This window comes from Patiria miniata, unplaced genomic scaffold (genome assembly GCF_015706575.1).
Source record: "Patiria miniata isolate m_02_andy unplaced genomic scaffold, ASM1570657v1 HiC_scaffold_6, whole genome shotgun sequence".
Lineage (NCBI taxonomy): Eukaryota > Metazoa > Echinodermata > Asteroidea > Valvatida > Asterinidae > Patiria > Patiria miniata.
Genome location: NW_024037073.1, coordinates 14,916,961 through 14,936,765, shown reverse-complemented (window position 1 = coordinate 14,936,765; position 19,805 = coordinate 14,916,961). Strand labels below are relative to the sequence as shown.

At 38.0% G+C, this 19,805-nt stretch overlaps 2 protein-coding genes across 6 annotated transcripts in view; both read right to left on the bottom strand.

Annotated features, from left to right (window-relative positions):
- Positions 1-2,954, bottom strand: part of LOC119742399 (reticulon-1-A-like) — a 33,873-nt gene extending 30,919 nt beyond the window's left edge. For 3 of the 5 annotated variants that reach the window (XM_038218298.1, XM_038218300.1, XM_038218301.1), the window contains exons 1-2: positions 2,351-2,954; positions 566-601 (exon numbers count right to left, since the gene is read on the bottom strand). In XM_038218298.1, the coding sequence (XP_038074226.1) occupies positions 566-601; positions 2,351-2,780 (466 nt within the window). In that variant the 5' untranslated portion in view covers positions 2,781-2,954. The remainder of the gene's footprint in view (positions 1-565; positions 602-2,350) is intronic. The other 2 variants (XM_038218302.1, XM_038218303.1) reach the window with 1 other exon arrangement.
- Positions 2,955-10,530: 7,576 nt separating this feature from the next.
- LOC119742763 (serine palmitoyltransferase 2-like) overlaps positions 10,531-19,805 on the bottom strand; it is a 42,692-nt gene continuing 33,417 nt past the window's right edge. The window contains exons 8-13 of the mRNA XM_038218934.1: positions 18,286-18,391; positions 16,654-16,873; positions 15,636-15,762; positions 14,488-14,623; positions 13,213-13,342; positions 10,531-11,336 (exon numbers count right to left, since the gene is read on the bottom strand). Of these exons, the coding sequence (XP_038074862.1) occupies positions 11,226-11,336; positions 13,213-13,342; positions 14,488-14,623; positions 15,636-15,762; positions 16,654-16,873; positions 18,286-18,391 (830 nt within the window). The 3' untranslated portion in view covers positions 10,531-11,225. The remainder of the gene's footprint in view (positions 11,337-13,212; positions 13,343-14,487; positions 14,624-15,635; positions 15,763-16,653; positions 16,874-18,285; positions 18,392-19,805) is intronic.

The window sequence follows — 19,805 nt, the reverse complement described above, 5'->3', positions numbered from 1 at the left end:
TTTACGGATAGATTGGAAGTGTACAGTGAAGATACATGTGTATGCTGCACATTGCATCCTGAGATAGTTTGCAGTACGAATGGAGATTTTGCGCATCGCAAACTGTCCCACAATGCAATGTAAAATATAAATGTACCTTCAATGCACAATTTCCGGTCCGGCAGCTTTCCATAACAATGATCTGTGAATATTGGGAAAGAACCCCCCTGAATCCTCCAAAATCCTCCACAGTGTATAACTCCAATGGAACATTCTTTGTAAGACTTGAAAGAGCATCAAGTCCCATGTAAAGTAACAGTGGTTGGACATCTTCCTCAAACCTACAAAACCCTCCAAAAATCTCCTGCGGGATTTTGAAGGTTCTAGGAGGGTTAGGGTTAATATTGTTATGAATACATGAAAATTAAAGGGAGTAAGTAACCAATTTCCACAAAAGACAACAACAAATTAATATGACTGTTTTCAAGAGCAAGCCACGACTGAAAAAAAAAAATTTGACAAAAAATGATGAAAATATGAGAGGAACGAGAATGTAAGATGGTGATTCCTATGCAATGGACAATACCTCTAGGGTCGATCTTGGAGGGATCAATCAGGGCACCTGTGGAAAAGGAACAGCATGCAGAATGCAAAAGAGAGTCATTCAGTCTGTTAATTTAAAGCCATTCCATGAATGGGTGAGAGTTAGCAACTTGCCAATGGGTTGGAATTTGGAGTCTCAGACAATTGACCTTTGCAACTGAGATTTGAATTCAACTAAAATTAACATTTTAATGTTAATTTCAGTTGTGATTACATCATTTCTAGAGAGTTCCAGTAGATGTAAGGAGGTTCTTGTTTTCTCATCAGAAATGATTCTTAGAGTTTTCAGTGGAAAGGTCAAAGTAGGACTGTAAATCCTGTGAAGCACTGCTTTGATGATTTCAGGCTTGATGGTAGTCTTGGCCCAAGACGCTAGTGATTGATAGTGAATCGTGCATTAATCTAACGGCATGATTAGACTAGCGTGCCTGCTTGACTACGCATCTTGGGAAATTTGTAGTAGGCCTAGCTGTTTATCTTTATTTTCTCCCAAGGCTTTCCTAGGAAACCAATCAGCAATCGCGAAATGTTAGTTGCGCGCACTCGCCCAACGGTTGTAAACATACGCGCTACATGCTGTGATCAAGCATCAATAATATGCAGCGCAGTGATAACCCCGGTGTGAGCGCATGTCTACGGATATCAAATGGGAAGCCACCCTTTTGTTTGAAGATATAAATATTTACACCAATGGTGTAATATGGCCACGCCCCCATTGATGCAAATTTATCAAGATGTTAGGCAAGAAAGTAAAAAAAAACAATTATGCAAGGGCGCTCTACAACAATGCAACCATCACTATTGATCACTGACGTCTTGGGCCAAGACTAGCTTGATGGTTGTACATGTACATGGACGAGGGCCTATACGCAACGGCCCTTTTATAGAAAGATTAAAAGTTGATCATGCAAATTTTACGATAGGCCGTGCCAATCTTAAGCATTATATAGATTGTCAAGAATAAAGAAATTTACATTTTATACATTATTTTATATTCCAGTTTTAAACTTTGCTGCTGCTAAAAGTACCACTACTAGCCTCAGGTATTGCAGTTGAATGACTCAGTGCTTTAAAAGATGTGAAATCTAGGCATCAATTATATGCGAGTACGATTTAAAACCCTATAAATGCTATTGGCGTATTGCACTGACATGACTGATTTATTACTTAGTTAACACTGAACAGCCTGCATTATTTATGATTAAAATTTGCTAGAACTTCAAAATAGGCATGGTCCATCACCAAAAATTAAACTTACAAGTCTTGGACTGAGAATGCGTGTATGCCAATCATTCATTGTGAGTGGGAATGGCTTTTTATAATGTTTGTTAAGAAACAGGCAGACATGGCACTGTATTTGACCGTGAACCGGTCCCCGGTTGTTTTCAGTATTGTACTAGCACGGACTGCTTTTTGGGAATGTGACAAATCTTCGTCTGGTTCCACGCTAGCATTGAAAAAAATTCGCAGCCTAGCTAGCTACATGTAGCTGGTTCACGGTAAAATAAACACTTCAAAAAAGAAAACAAAAACCAATTTCTAACATCAAATCAAAATCATGATGTTGTCGAAAGAGAGGCATTTTAAATGCAATTTATTCCACAGTGCTCAATATAATATTTAAGCTCTGCAAGACTGAAAAACCATGTCAATGTCAACAGGTCAAACAAGATCAACCTGAAACTTTTATCATTTTTATTCAAAATCAAATTTCTGCAAAAACTAAAACATTAACATTAAAATGTGTAATTTAATTCTTTCTACCCACCAAATGCCGGTGAGCTAGGTGGGGTTGGTGTTGGTTCATATTCTTTGACTGGTTCTGATGGTTCAGGCTCCGTTTGTACCGGGGCGGCAGGCGCTGTAGGCTCTGGTTCCACGGGGTCAGCCGCCCACGGATCGCTCGGGGCTTGAGGCGTGCTGTCGGGCTCGTAACTCGTCGAATCGGGCGCGGCCTCTGGGATGGGATTCCCGAAACCCGCATCGAATCCACCTTGGGATGTTTCTGTCGTCGGTGGGTTGTCACCGAAGGACAATAGCTCGCCCGTTGGAACCTGAGACGGGTCTGCCGAGTACAGATCTTCCTCGGGGTTTTCTCCCGCCATCTTCCCCTCCGCGGAATCGGGCTCCAACCGCTCGAAATCGTTGTCGTACGATTCGTGGGTTGGCTCCGCACTGAACTGGTCAAAATCAGCCATTTCTGATTACTGAATGTCCCTAAACACCTAAACCTCTGAAACTCTCGGCGACAGTCGTTATTTTTCGTGGTCTAACGAGCGCTCTTGAGCAAGAAAAAACGTCGAAAGATTGAAATTTGTCCACCGCGGTTTGCTCGGACTGCACAAAATGGCCGAAGATTTCGCAAACCTGAAAATAATGACGTAATGCCAAAAAAAAAGAGGTCATGCGCCATTGGGTCAAAGGTTGGCCGGCCGGCAAGGCACTGCCACTGTAGGTCAAATTATCTATTAATTTATGCGGGTAGTTGTACAGAAATTTACATTTCGTTCAGATATATTTGAAATTAAGGTTTGATACGTTATAATTTCATTTTATGGCCACAGTTAGGGATGTAACCCCCCAAAAAACTTTCAGGTGACAGGTGACAACACATCAATTCGTTTTATTAGCTGTTTTATGTTTTTCAATGGTTAAGGGGAATGGCAATCATCTCAGATGATTTGATTGGCTAAAAGTTGCAAAGTAAATAATCTGCGTTTAGGGGAGGGGTTTGATATAGTTGACTGGTGAAATGGGATATACTATTTTCAAGCTCTGGCAGGATACATTGTCACTTGGTTGTCGGTGGGTCGGTCGGTCTGTCTCCCCGAAAAATTACCAAAAATAATTGACTAATTGACCAAAAGCCATGCTGTCGTCATAAATACACTCTTTCTGATGGTTTTCGGAACACAAACTTTGTTTTGATCAATGCCCATGCGCGTTTATTTTGCTTATGTCTGTCCCCGAAAATTGACCAAAAGAAGCCCAATAAGTTTCCCACAAAATATAACTACAAAATTTTCATTTTCAAAAAAAGCTAACAAAATAAATTGTTTGTAACAATTCAGAAAGATGTTTATAAAAAGTTTGTAAAATGGAGGCAGAATATGTGCAGTTATGTTATAGTCATGTTTTTTTTTTTTTTATCACAAATCGCTATAAATCTAGGTATACATCTAAATATGGTGCTCCATGTGCCATCAGCGTCGCATTTTTGGGCGTCACATTTCTAAGCTCTGGCAGGGATCATCTTGATAGATTTCATGCAAGACTTTCATGCAAGATGGCCAGAAATTATTGCGCATTCGCACTTGTTAACACCCGAGGGGCGCATAGCACACGAGGCGAAGCCGAGGGGGTTAAAAACGACATATCTTACATCACAGCAACAAACAACTGTTTTATGTCGTACCAAAATCAGTTTCCGTTTTAGCTCTAAATTAGATATGAGCTATCTATCGAGATATTGCACTAAAAGAAAACTTGGCTCATGATAAGCTAATTGCAGGATAGAAGTACAAATTTTAAACAAAAGTAGTTTGCTCTTAATTATAATTATGTACTATATATTACATCGTCTCCCTCATGTGATGAAAACAATATTTTTGGTAGACAAACACAATGTAGTAATAGGCCTATTTTCTTCGTTTCAAATAACAGTTTCCTTTAAAGTTTAATAATGAGAGCAAGTCACAAAACAGATTTTTTTTGCAAGGTTTTTATTGAATTTCACTGGCTGAGTTCACTGTCCCATAGAGTAATGAAATACGAGAAATCACATAAAAACACAAATTCCAACATTTAATTGAAATATATGGATATTAGGATTGAAAATAAATTAATGAATAATGGATATTGTTCAATAGGTATACTGATTTATTATTTTTTTTAGAAGAGTTTTCCAAATTACCAGAATAGTAACTCACCCTTGGCAGCACTGCCCGAGTATAATTGCATTTTGACACAAATCTAAACAAGAAAACTAATTTATTTTTGTCTTGGCATTTGTTTCCCTTTTCATACTTTCTAGTATCAAACATTTATGTCAACAATTGTCACAGCCAAAACCATGACAAAAAGAACAAAACTTGAAGGAATGCTTAATTATTGGATATCTGCGAATTCACCAATGAGCAAAAGAGGTTCATACAAAAAAGCTGAAAATAATGCATTTTTACGTTGTCTCTGTTGTTTTTCTCTTTCGTTTGTTCATAATATTATTAAAACTGTTAGTATAAATCCCTGGATTGATTTATAGCATCTGCTTAGAGCAATGGGCAAATAAACACTCCAGTAATTCAACATGCTCACTGTTTAGTCTTCTTCAGGAAAACTTTCACTTGGAATAAATGCTTTGTGGAAATGATAACATCATAATGACATGCTAAACAAAGAACCTCTCACATTACAGAAATGAATTGTGTTCATAGTTTGTGGAATTCATCACTTTTGTCATATATTATCATATTTTTTGGTCCAACTTGCAATGCTCCAACAGCTCTTTAAGCAATTACATTGTAATATTACTAATACGTAATTCAAATGTCATACAGATCCCATACTGGCCAACATAAAAATACAAATTGATTCAAAACAATCATGTCATGTTGACCAAAAATGAGGTATATTGCACAACGAAGTACAAATTGGTGTGCTCTTGAGACCAGCTCAAGAATAATTCCTAACAAAAAGCAGCTTCTGCAAGAATACTGAAATGGCTGTTTTCTTATATGACTATCATCTTAAATGAAAATGATACCAGTTTGCCATTAGTTTTGCCATCATAGGATCTATCATCAGTTGCACTAATAAATATCTTGTTTAAGTTTTACATTTTTTTCCATATAAGCCCCCTTTTTTAAACTCATAGTGTAACACAAAAAGAATTGTTAGATGTGGCCTTACAACAAATTAGTTGACTGCAAGGGTGTGACTTCTAGTTTAACTAAAATTAAAGAAATATATAGAAGAACATAACTGACAAAAACATGAATACCAATTCAAAGTTACAGTGTGCCCTGGGTATTTAAAGTTATCTGACAACAGAGGGAAGTGTTTTCACACATTGAAATGTTTTCTATTCCCCACCCCCACCACTCTGTTTGGTAACATAGCACATTCCCAATGGAATAAGGTTCCTCTTGCATTCCTACACTCAACCATAAAAGAAAGTCCCCCTTAATACTTTTTTGTCTAACTCCAAAACTACTGGGCACATCTTGCTCAAATTACGACTGATCAGTACATAAATTCCTTAGCAATCCAGCCATACTCTTTGCTTGGCCCAAAACAGTGATAGTGTGTACAAAATGATGCAATTTGTGACAAATGGTAGCGAAAAAAGTTGCACTTTTGTATATGTGCAAGATGAGTGTGAACCACAACTTGCACGTATACAAAAGTGCCATTGTTTTGGTATCACTTGTCACAAATTGCATAATTTCGTACACATTATCACTGTTTTGGGCCACATAAAGAATATGGCTGGATTGCTAAGGAATTTCTGTACTGATTAGTCATTATTTGAGCGAGAGGTGCTCAGTAGTTTGTGAGTTAGACAAAAAAGTATTGGAGGGGGGGGGGGGCCTTTCTTTTTTGGTCGAGTGTAGCTAGCAAGCCCAGCCCATTCCAATGCACATATATACAAACAAAACCGACCTTTTCCCAACGTTATCCCTGCTTAAAGCATATATGTTCCTAGATGGAACTTCTTGAAGTTCCAAAGGAACCTTCCAAACATTGTGAGAGTTCAGAATCATAAAGGCAAGCAGCAACCAGTTCTAGTTAAATCATTTATTCACTTGCATGGAAAACCAAAAATCTGTACTCTTGAAATGTAATGCTTGCTGATGACATCTGACACTTTAGTACAGCACCAAGTTAAAACTGATGACTGTCTGCGATGGTAAGCACTCATTGAGAACAGCCCCGAAAGCAATGTCACAGCTTATTGAATATTCATGATGTATGATGATGTCACAATAGTGGCTCCTAAACCGTGATGCTAATCATTTCAAATGTATCAGCCACAACAATGTGAAAGTTTCTGTCATGTAACATTTTGAGATATCTCAGGCAATTAATGAAAATTGTCATCTCTGCTTACTCTTAACTTCATTCAAGTTCATAAATGAAAAATCAGTAAAAAATATGCCAAAGTCCTGGGCAACATTTCATAGAACTTTTAAGCAGAAAATGTTGGTAAACGTAACGTCAGTTGAGGACAAGACCAGCCTATAGTGTAGGCTTTACATAACTTTAAGAGTGCTGATACATTCATTGGAGTTTTTTTTTTGATTCATGAATGTTTAACAAAGCTTGGCACGAGCTTATCACTCATTCTCAATGCAAGCAGCAACCAATGCCTCAACAAAGTCTTCTTTCACACACAGAATCAACCTGGCGGATAGCTGGAAAAAAATCCGAGCAATGAGTCCAAACATTTTTGATCCAGCTGAGAATAAATTCAGGCAAAAAAAATGCAGGTTTGGCTGAACAAAGCCAAGAATACTGGCTTATTTTTCACAGAGAACACAAACTAAATATAATAACAGAACAGAACTCAAGTTGTAGCACGCACTTCATTTTCAGAACTCCAAGGCAGAGTTGTAGACAAGTCTGTCTCAAGTTTGTCACAAGCCAAATCACATGTCAATCACCAGTATTCAAATACGATGAGGACGATGGGAAACAAATGTCTGTCTTATGTCATTTGGCTTTCACTTGATTTGGGCATAAATGACTTGTGATTGACTATGTGATTGACTATGTGATTGACTTGTGATTGGCTATGTGATTGACTTGTGATTGACTTGTGATTGACTTGTGATTGACTTGTGATTGACTTGTGATTGACTTGTGATTGACTTGTGATTGACTTGTGATTGACTTGTGATTGGCTATGTGATTGACTTGTGATTGACTTGTGATTGACTTGTGATTGACTTGTGATTGACTAGTGACACGGTTTTAAAATGTTGGCAAGTAATACTCGAACTTGAAACACACACTTGAAAATGCCCTTAAACACTGAAATTCAATAATGTATAAATATTCATGTCAATTCAGACAAGCTTTTTATAAATACCTTACAAATTTATCATGTAATGAAATATAACCTATACCACAAAAACAATATGCATACACAATTATATCATTACCTTTTAATTTCATAAGAGTACAATTCATAGGGTCGGCATATGGGTGTTCAGCCAAACATGGCTTCATTACCCACGATGCTTCGCAAGTCACTACCAACAACAATAACAGGCTGTTTACATCGTATCTTTGCAACACGCTCACAAGAAAAAAAAATCAGGATTTTGTATAATGCATGCTTGTTGTTAATGTATTGACTGGATTTAAAGAAGTTGGACCATAAAATTTGCAGTTTTTTTTTTGTGCTTCAAGTACTGCAATTTTCTTACAAGAAATTTTCTTTAGGAAATTTTGTATTAAAATGAATTCATGGACTAATTTCCACTATGTACAACTCTCACTTGAGCAAGCTTGATGTATTCACAAATGCCACCGCAGAAGTTGACAAATACGTTGAAACGTTTAACAACTTAAAGAGTTGGATGTTAACACTGTCTTTTTGTTATCCAAGTTGCGGTTCCCATGAAGAAAAATAAAAGCATTCTCAAAACGTCTAGCGGCATTCGGGAGTGAGTTTTTCTAGTCCAATTGCCTTTTTTCATCCCTCAATTTAAATCAGCATTGTTATTTGTGTTGGTGATGAAAAAAATAACAAGTTAAAAAAGTTACACAATTTAAACATTTACAAAATGAATTTGATAAAGGTATGTGTTCTAGAGTTCATTAATGTAATGAATGGGCACACTGCTCACGTCAGCCCAAGTAAAAGTCAATGAGGACTTGTCATAAAAGCGTCCACGTTTGGAGAGTCAAATCTCAACAAAGGCGGAACGCTTATATCAACGTTCCCATGAGCATCTCACTATCTTAAAATACTACTCAGTTTACGTGCAAACGTTTCATTAATGTGACTAATAAACACTCAGACCGGTGTTCTAGATTCGCACTGACCTAACTTAATCCAAAGACAGCACCAGAACGGCATCCACAAGGTTGCAGGTTCAAACCCCGCACCACTCAATTTCTTTGTTTCAGTTTAAAATTATTGTAAAGCAACTAGTCAGTTTCCCTTTGTGATTCATTTGACAAATTAATCCAAACTGCTGAATTAAATTTGACATTTGAAAGAGTTAGAAAAGATCAACTGTTGCGGTCGTTCAGAAATGACTCAACCAGAGCATCTGGATTTCAGATTGTTGCTCTATTAAATAAAACATTAGCGAATCAAAGTTTGGCTTTTTCAAATCAAATTTAATTCCGGACGGCCTGAGTCACTCCACATAATTTTCGATCAGAGCTTTCTGGAACACCAGTCCGAACATGTGTAATACAATCCCTATGTACAATAAACTTGAAAATATATTACAGTCGAGGTCCACTGCTAATGCATGTGTGCCAGTGTTAAGTTAGTCTGGTTTCGGTATCCATGAGCAAAATTTGCCGAACCATCCCCGCACAGAATCCAACAGGCAACAATTCTAGAAAATTTGTCTTCACATGCAGATATTTTTTGAGCTCATAATGGCATCCAATCATCATCACCAAATGATGTACTGTACAGGACGAGTAAGAAACAGGAAACCCAAATGGCAGGACCAAGTTTTTTTTAATGAAGTTCTGCATGTAGCACTATCAAAATGTAGGATATGAAATCCCAATTAATAAGCTTTCTTTTAGTACTCTTCGAGTTATGGAATTTTAAACACAACCACCGTGAATTGTTTCGTTTTGCTGAAAGAACACACACCATTTTTTGTGATCCGTGGACAGAACTTTAAAATGGTGGTTGTGTTTAAAATTCCGTAACTTGAAAAGTGTATCAGTGATTTGAATGATTCTTGTACTAAAAGAAAGCTTATTAATTGGGCTTTCATATCCTAGATTTTGAAAGTGCTACATGCAGAACTTTATTAAGAAAATGGTCCTGCCATTTGGGTTTACTTTTTTTTTTTTTACTCACCCTGTAGCTGAGTCCATCACAAGTAAATCATAAGTTCATTCACAATTCCAGTCACAAGTAACAAGGGATGAAACCTTTTGTCACAGTTCCTTTGAATCGCTTGTGACTTGACTTGAGACTGGAGGACTTGAGATTGTCTCTTGAAGTACTCGTGAGAAGTTGTGATGGGCTTGTGATGAACTTGTGATGGACTTGTGATGGACTAATGATGCTCTTGTGATGGACTTGAGATATACTTGTATCAAACTTGTGATGGACTTGCGAAAGACTTGACTATTAGTATTACACTGGTTGTTTATCAAACTGGCACACAGCATTTTACAAATGGACGTCCAGTTACAGCCTTTTCTTATATCACATTATAAACAACCAGCCTCAGAGTTAGACCAACTTCAAACAAAAAAGTACGCACTCGCCCAAGAGTCACTTCAGATTAATACCGGCACAAAAAAACTGCAACACCAAAAATATAATACAAGTAAAGAGTAATCTGCACTAAACTATCGAGTATTTCTTACTTCAAGAAAGCCCCAGAACAGAACTACCAGAGAAGTTAATAAATAGTGAAACAAAAAAGATATTTTGTCTAATGAACACCGATATAATTTGAAACGTGGCAACAAAGAGAAGCTATATAATGCTGGCCTTCAATTTACTGAATAGAATAGAACAAGTTAATGTACTTTCTCTAATGTGGGCACAACAAATCTGGCATGTTGCTTTCAAATAAATCCATCTTCAGAGTTTAGGAGACGTTTTTTTCCCGATTCAGTTACATCTATCGAATCAGAAAACTTTTTTTCTTCAACTCGTCATTAGAAAGAATATACTTTTCCCAATAAAATTTTTTACTTCAACTTTGATTGTCAAATAGTTTGACTAAATTCCTTAATAGTGCTAATAAAAAATTCAAATTTGAGGTAAAACAAAAACTAACGGCACTCAAAGTATCGATGATTCGTTACTGTTACATCTTTGTGAAAAAAAGCAAGACAATCTAGCATATAAAGAACTCAATTCCTCATACTTTCAGAACATAGGTCCGTCCAAAATCATCAAACATGTTTTCCAACTGCAGGTATTTGCAAAAAATGCTCACAGTCGGACCGAAACTGTTCAGGGAAATCACCGCAAATGAGTCTGATCATAAGCAGTTCACATACACTGAACAGTATATCACAACTGATTTAAAAAGTCAAATGCTAGTCTTCTAAGTTTGTTATTTTCCTGTGAACGCTAAAGCAGCTCACTAAAACACTCACTGCATTAAGCATTCATCAAGTCTTACTTAAGTCTGCCATATTAGCCTATGATGCTCCTTGAGCTGTATTAAAACAGACTCGAGAGGGCGCCGTTCTCTAACAATGAAAAAAACGTGATAGCCTCTTTAAAAAAACAGAAACTGTGACAATACAGCCTCTTCATTTCAGCATGACCCCCGAAAAGGAAAAAAAAAAAAACTAAACGTTAGTAATAAATAGAAACTTAAAACCGGATGGAAAAACTGCTATAGACTGGTACAGTGTTGAACACATAAGCTCGCCCGTTGGGTTGACTTGATGTTCGTTTGTTTGTCGAGAGTTTACTCTTCCTCCAGTGGGGGTTGGTCGTTCCATTCCCTCGGTACGGGTTTCGGCAGCTTGGACAATTTGCAGTTCAACAGGTCACCGACCTCGCTGATGATTTCCAGCGCCTGCAGAAAGTAGGGCAATAAACACTCAACTTTACACTTCGGGGCAACTTTACACTTTGGGGCAAAGTTTAAGGCACTCATTGTATGTTTATAGATCATAAAGATGAATACCTACCCCAACACACTATAAGTGCACAATAGTATACAAATATTGAGTGCTTCGAGTGGTGTAGTAAAACTAGCCTCCCAAGGTGATGCATGGACATTCTATTTTCCCGAGGCGAAGCCGAGGGAAAATAGAATGCTGCATGGATCACCGAGGGAGGCTAGTTTTACTTCACCACGAGATAAAGCATTCAATATTTGTTTTATAACACTTCACCCACAGATTCTGCTTGGTTATAATATTTAAATTATTTAAATCTGAACACAGTTGAAATAAACTTAAATTTCAATGCAAAACTGGAGGAGAATGTATTTCTCTCTTCCAAACTACCCCTTCGCGAAATGTTTGAACCCAACTCTGCGGCGTGCTCTCTTTGGAACAAAACGCGCTGCGTGCAACGCGCACACCAGCATGCATTTGCACACAAATACCGGAACGTGGAAATAGTACTTTGTTTGCTAATGGTATAGTACTTTGGTTGCTACGGGTATAGTACTTTTGGCAGTGCACAGAAAGATAGCAAAATTAGAAAGTAACATGTGACTCGCTCTCGGCCAATCAAGACACAGAATCTGTGGGTGAGATGTTATAATCTTAGCTGTATCTGTTTAAAGGTAGAGTATATCATTTGCAGCTATCCAACACGTAACTGACACAATTATTGTTGAAAAGCATACTTGGTTTAAAGATAGTAATGGCACTAAACTCCCTGTGAAATTGTTCTTTCTGACAGGACGTCATTTTCAAGAAAACAATAATAGGAGGTCATTTCCAAACATGGAAATGGAAATTTCCGTTAGTAGTTCGTTTTAATTCGGTGAAGCCGTGAATGGGTGCGTGCAAGCATTGACACGACGCACACGTGCACGCGGTTGCCTTAATTCGTCGGTTCAGCACATGGCATCGCATAGCTACAATCAGCTGCATAAAAACGTGTCCCGGATGCTGATTTCGGGCGCAATTCAAAACATTATCCGGCAACTTTTGAATTGAAATCGAGATCCTAGGAATACCGTTTTCTCGGAATATACAGCATTCACTGAGCTAAAACTTCATCAGGTTAGTTGTTAAGCAGCCTTCTTTAGATTTTGAGCACTTTCATTGCTTCAAACAGAAAAAAATGCACAAATGACAAATAATATAACTTACTTTCAGACAAAATGTTTGACTTTGACTGGTTCGTAGATTTTTCAGATCAGCATAATTTGTGTGAATTTCAGACTTTCCTCCCAACACAGACATTACAGACATTAAGGCATTTTAGTGTACAAAATTCTATTGATGTTAGATCTATCAACTAATGTATTTACCAGTTTATTTGCTTGAATAGTTGTCATTCGTGACTGACTTGTGATTTGACTTATGACTGACTTGTAATAGACGTATGATTGACTTGTAATTGACGTATGATTGACTTGTGATTGACTTACATGTGTGACTGAGTTGTGATTGACGTATGACTGACTTGTAATTGACTTATGATTGAGTTGTGATTGACTTATGATTTGCTTGTGATTGAGGTATGATTGTGATTGACTGATGATTGACTTGTGATTCGTGATTGACTAATAATTTACTTATGATTACTTGTGATCGACTTGTGATCGACTTGTGATTGACGTAAGATTGGCTTGTGAGCAATGGACTAAAACCCTGGCATGGGGGCTACAAGCTACAAACCCAAGAAATATCAGAAGGCCTAAGTATGTCTGTCACTCATTCTATGGCTGTTTGCTGAATGTTTTTAATGATAAGTTGACAAAAAAATACCTTATCCAGCATTTCCTTGGTGTGGTTTGCAGACAGACAGATTCGGGCCCGGCTCTCCACCAAAGGCGTAGCAGGGAACACGCAGACGACAATGCCGAGACCACGCTTACGGCACATGCGGCTGAATGCACTGTGTAAAAAAAACAGGGGATTCATATTTCATCAAGGGCATGGATGTGTGTTGATGACCTGGGGGTTGATGATTGAAAAATCCTGAAACTCTCAATGTTGACAAATTAAAAAAAACGTTGGAAGGGCGTGGCGGGTGTGGGGCTGACTCTAGTTAGGTCAGTTTATGATAGAGACTTGTTAGTGTTCATATGGGTTTATACAACACCTGAATAAATCCCCCTCATGTGATTGGTGGATCGTTGATCACATGTCATTGAATTATTCGTCCCAACGCGCGGCGCGCAGCGCACAGTGCAATGGAAGTTCTATTGCACAGTGAATAGAACTTCCATTGCACCGTGTCACTGTTGCTGGTGGTGGCGCTGTTTTTAATCAAGATGAATTGAATATGATTGGTCTCAACCTGTTAAACAGTATTTAATCTGAATAAATTGGTTATTAAAAGTCAACCAATCAGAGGACAAGGATTTATTCAGGTGTTATATAAAACAAATAATAAATGTTTCATGTTCATGCAATGGTAAGAATAATTTCATTCGGTGACAGATGAAATGTTCCATTCCACTTGGCTTCGCCTCGTGAAATGGAACATTTCATCTGTCACCTCATGAAATTATTCTTACCATTGCACTCACAAACATTCATTATTTGTATAATAATGCACATATGTGACCTTTAGGGTGCAGGCTTTTTTACGGCTATTTGCATATCTGCGTTTGTATTCTCTGCAGCTGCGTCACTGATGCTGATACGCCCGAAACCAAAATGCGCATTCAATAAATGAGCGTTTCATTTTGCTCTTTGCAAAAAACGCAAACACGGGCGTGTATCCGCTGGAGAAGATTTTACTGTGACATTTTGTAACCGTCATGATGAGCTTAAGTTGTTTGGGTATGTGCATTGTATTTAGAATACGCTTTCAAAACTCACTCCATCTGATTGCATTATGTTCTACACACAGATACATGAATTCAAAATATCTCCGCGCATAAGAATGAGGAGTTAGTGCTCTAGTCATTTAATATAGCTCTATGAGTCCATCACAAGTTACGGGTGATAACAAAGGAACGCCTTTGTCACAGTGCAATTGAATAGATTGTGGCTTGACTTGGGACTGGACTGGCTTTAGATTGATCTACTCACGGTACTTTGGCAGGCACGTAGATCAGCAACGGAACCACGGGAGAGTCCTGGTTGCCGTAAAATATGAAACCCATCTCCCTCAGACGATAGCGGAAATACTGGGTGTTCCAGGCAAGACGACTGATGCGATTCACACCTTGGAAGGAAAACGACAAAGAAAATATGGAAAAAGATTTGTCAAGTGTGCAATTTGAAAGTGATTTCTCAAATACATTTGAAGTCAACTATAAAGTTGTTTATGCTTTGGCTTTCCTTAACAAGAATTCGGCAAAATCTTTGCAATAATTCTTTTTACAAACACTGATCACAATTTGTTCTGTATTAAAAACACAGTTGAATCTGTGTTGCTCTATGGATGCAACGCATGGACACTAACGCAGAAGCTAGAGAAGCAATTTGATGGAATGTACACGCGAATGCTCAAATGGCACTGAATGTCTCCTGGAAGAGCCACACTACTAACGCAGAGCTATATGACGGATTGCCTAAAGTCGCACACAAAATCGCTGAACGGAGATTATGCCAAGCTGTGTCAGGCATCTTGAAAAAAATTGCCTCGAAGTTGATACTATGGCAACCAACTCAGGGTCATCTGAACCCAGGGAGGCAGGCCACCACATTCATTGATCTTCAAAGAGACACTGGTCTGCAGTCTCCATTAGAGATACGTAAAGTGATCCTGGAAAGAGACATCTGCAGAGGCTTCGTTTCCTTGGTTCGATCGGAAGATCGACCAAGGTAGGTAGGCAAAAACACAGTAACTCAGGGCCTAAAATCTCTTCTTCAAATCAATGTTTCTAACTTTCTATGCACTGGAGAATCTTACAAACTCCAAATTTGAATTAAATCCTTTTATCAAGAGACTTTCCCTTCAAAATCACATCAAACATGATTTTGAAAAAAAAAATGTTAGCTTGTATCTCAACATTGTTGTAGTCAAGTCCATGACAAGTCAATCACGAGTCATCCATATGAACGGTGACAAAGGTATTCCTCTGTCACAATTCATCCTGTCACTTGTGACAAACTTGTGGATGGACTTGTGATTTTCTTGGGACCAAACTTGTGAGAAACTTTTGATGGACTCCACTGCCTCAATATCCACAACAAATTGATGAGGCTTTGATGTTTTGGAGTGGTTGTCTTACCGATGCTGGTTCCGTCTTCTCCCATGATTGTTCTCATGCTGGCCAGGACTTGCTGTACTACCGGTGGGGCCATGGGTGCTCCATACGCAGCACTGTGGGATTTGGATCGGATCCGGGCAATCAAATCCTGCAATTTGCAAAGATAAATTCCAGCTATTTGCAACTACAAGTCATTCATTGAGGTGATACATGAAACAGCACTTGTGCACAGGTCATATATGTGAACTCACAATGCTTCTCCGACAAATTGGATTGCCAAAATCTGCATGCCTCAACTTTAAGAATGTGTAAAGGCTTGTGTGCAAGCTTGGCATTACATCAGGAATGGCTTCTTACTGCCTTCAATGTATTAGGTTGTAGGTTATAGGTTATTTGTAAGCACCAGGTATATGGTGGTAATGTTCTAATACTTGGCTATGGCCAGCAGTAACACACGTGTCTATAGCAATTGGATTTAGCCGCTTCCACGGTTGCATGTGTAATTGCTAGCCGTTGCAATGTAGTCAAATGCAGTCTCATATTTCTATGTTCAACTTATTTTTTCTTCCATTTACATAGGGGAATCAGGATAAGAAAGTTAACCGTTCGTGTCGGAGGCCGTGGTAACACGCACTGGCTGTTTTTATGCACAGGCACGGCTGTTGAAATGACTCTTGTGAATCAGTACTTGTGGCGTTTGGCTGTATACCAGAAAGTGGCTGCTTTATTTGCCTTTTTCAAAAATCGAAAATTTTGGCAAAAATAATCCCTGCACGAAACTGGTTAAGAATGCACGTTATCTTTACACATTAGTAATGTGTAGGCTCTTGCTTTTTTGTATGAATGTAAATTTCGTGCCTAGTTGGTTGTTTGGCACAATTAATTCTAAACTGCTTCAAGTATTTTGCCAAAACCCTCCTGAATACAACTGCATTGATGTATGAACCTCCGTTTAGCACAAAGATAAGCCAAGAATGCTGCTAGGCCAGCAACAAGATGACCCTGAAGGAGAAGCTTGGAAGAAAGAGGAGCTACCAACCTTACTGCCGGCCAGATAACCCCCGCAAGCTCCAAAACTCTTGGAGAAAGTCCCCATCATGACGTCAATGTCATCTATATTCACACCGAAGTACTCCACGATGCCTCGTCCACTATGTCCCATAGCCCCAATGCTGTGGGCCTCGTCAAGGTACAGATAGCACTTGTATTTCTTCTTGAGAGCAACAACTTCGGGCAGACGCACGATGGAACCCTCCATGCTATGTTATGGGGAGAGAAAAAGTCAAATTAGCAGCAAAAGAGAAGAATTTTAGTACTATTCTGTGTGGCCACGATAAAAAACTAAAAGGTTCTCAATGTTCTCAATGGCTTAGCAATGAAAGCCTTGACTTGATGTTAATCTGAAATTTATATTTTGATGAAAAATTTAACAAATTGAGTTTGACAATTAGATAATTGTTAACGATGACATTATTAACAAAGCGAGTTGAACCAGTTGGCCAAAGTTGCAAAAGTGGAAAGAACTGAAATGGAAATGAATGCTTATGTCATAAGCTTTTGTAGATGTAAAAATAAATTAAAAGAAACTATACAACTTCGAATATGATACAAATTGGGACTTCTTGCTAGGCACTCAAAAATTTTCAATAAATAGATCGAACATGGTGTCAAAATGAATCATTTTGACACCATGTTCGATCTATTTATTGACAATTTTATCATTATGATATGTTTGAAATAAGTTTTCCCAATTTGAGACATTGGCCCTGTGAAAATTAACCTTTATTGGTTAAAATGGTTTTGATAGAGGCTGACACATCTTAATTTCTCAACACACATTATGCCAGTTGGGCTACAATAACAGAAAGCTACGCTATCAACAGTTACTCTTTCCTTGTTTTGCAAATGTAAAGCTACCAACAATGTTTGCCAATGTAGCTGCCAAGCTTCAAATGACTTTTATGTCCAGCAAAATGTTTCCTCTTTTGTCACTGAAACAGTTTTGGGTTCATGTTAGCCTCTAATTCAAAGAGTGTTACATATAAAAATGAGTTTTTGTTTATCCTTTATCTGTTGCAAATGCCGTTTTTTAAAATTTATTTATAAGTAGCTGCATTAAGTGGCTGGTTAAAAATGACATAACACCAGTTTTAAAAAAAAATTGAAGCTGGAGAATGAAATAGAATGCAATAAAGAGCCCTTCTGTGTGCACTTTGCATAAGTAGGTTCTTTTGATTGCCCGGATATATCATAAATGCACACTCTGTTTACATCTGTGCTTTTTATTATAGAGCTTGTTTATGGGCCCCTCGACCCCACCTACTTCACTTTGAGGGTGCAGGCCAGTAAAAAGGCCCAAAAGTGCCTTCGATGGCCTTTTTTCTTTCTTTTTTCAAATAGAGCATTTTGTGGGCCATGTACTTGAGGGTTTGTAAAAAAGATGGGTGTTCAAAAATGGAACAGAAAATGAAAGATGATGAAATAAACTTGAAGTTGATGTGTGTCTCAAACACAAAGAGTTGTGAGTATTTTCCCTGAATTTTGGAAGTGGGGGGATTTACCACTGGGTCTATATGGTGGCATATCTACTGGTCTGCAATCTTTATAATGCACAGGTGTAAGCTGTAAACAAAGCATGATGTCATGACGTTCCCAGGGCTATTGTGCTTACCTGTATATGCCCTCAACCACAATAAGAATCTTCTTCCAGGGTCTGTGGGATCGTGGTTGACCATCGACGATGGCGTTCCTCAAGACTTTCTCAAGACTCTCCATGTCTACAAAAGGGAACCATCGATTTAACATGAGACAAAAAAAAGAAGTTAAGTCCATTGGAAAAAGTAGTATCGGAAAAAAGTAGTTTTACATGATTGAACTTTTTGCATCAGAGATGCACTAGTAAGCAGGAGGTCATGGGTTCAAATTCCACATGGGATACGCTTGTGAAATTTTTGATTACAACACTGCCTATGCAGTGTAAAGAATCTTAGGACCAAAATATTTATATAATATCGGATGGCTTTCCTTTGAAGGAGTACAAGAGTACATGTTTATTGCACAAGCTATAACAATATTGCACGAGTTGAACAAGAGTGCAACATTATTATAGCGAGTGCAATATATTCTTGTATCCCCCGAAAAAAAGCAATCCAATGTTATCGTAACTATTTATATCAGGCTGATTTGATCAACAAAAAAAAAACGCTTTCCTTAGTACTTTTTCAGTGTGACCTGCGTGCACATGTGACCACGCTGCATGCTATGCTATGTTGACTGGTTGACAACTGTGACTTTCTACGCTCTTGATTGAGCGGCAACCAGTGAAATGCGCATCGATACCAGAAAATGCCCGGATGACTATACAATATCAAAAACAATATTGTATAGTCATCAGGGTACTCTTTCCGAAAGAGTACAATACGTTGATCTACGTTAACTTCTTTGAAGCTTGATATAAACAATTATGTCAGTTTACAGTTAAGAGGTATAGATACTAGCTTAAAATATAATATGTAATGTGAATTTTATTTTCATGGCCTTTTCAAGCTCCTTCATTCAAAGCCAAGAACAAAGCAAAGAAAGTGTTCAATCTATGTTTATGGTACTGTTCATGGATATATAGTCACACAAATTGATCCGTTATCTCGCTCCTTGGCAACTAGCCCAAATAACACATCCTCAAATGCATGACGCATTTACATGTAGTAAAATAACAGTCTGCCAAACCCGAACAATGACATGACACAGGAACATCCGATATGTTCATGCATCTGCAATACACAATGAACATTGTCTGATAAAATTTCGGCTCAATAATCTTTGGACTCTATAACAAATGCTTCTGAATTAAAATTTTGCATCCGGGTTGGAGTATATTATGCTCGATTTTGTAACAGCAAATTGTTCCATCTGGAGTAATGAATTTTGAGTCCAACCCAAGGGACATAATTTCATACAGAATGACTCAGTGTCTGGAAAGAAATATGTGTTTGGCTTGGGTCCTGGATGCTGATATCGACGCAGGCCATTATCGACAACCAGGCCCCAAGCTGGTTTTAAATGTACTTGTTTAATACCGGCCAAGCACACATTTATTCCCATTCATAAATATCGTACCTTTCGGTCAACAAGTCAAAACAAGTCAAAAATTTTAAATTTCCAATGATTTTGTTCAACAATGTTTACTTCATG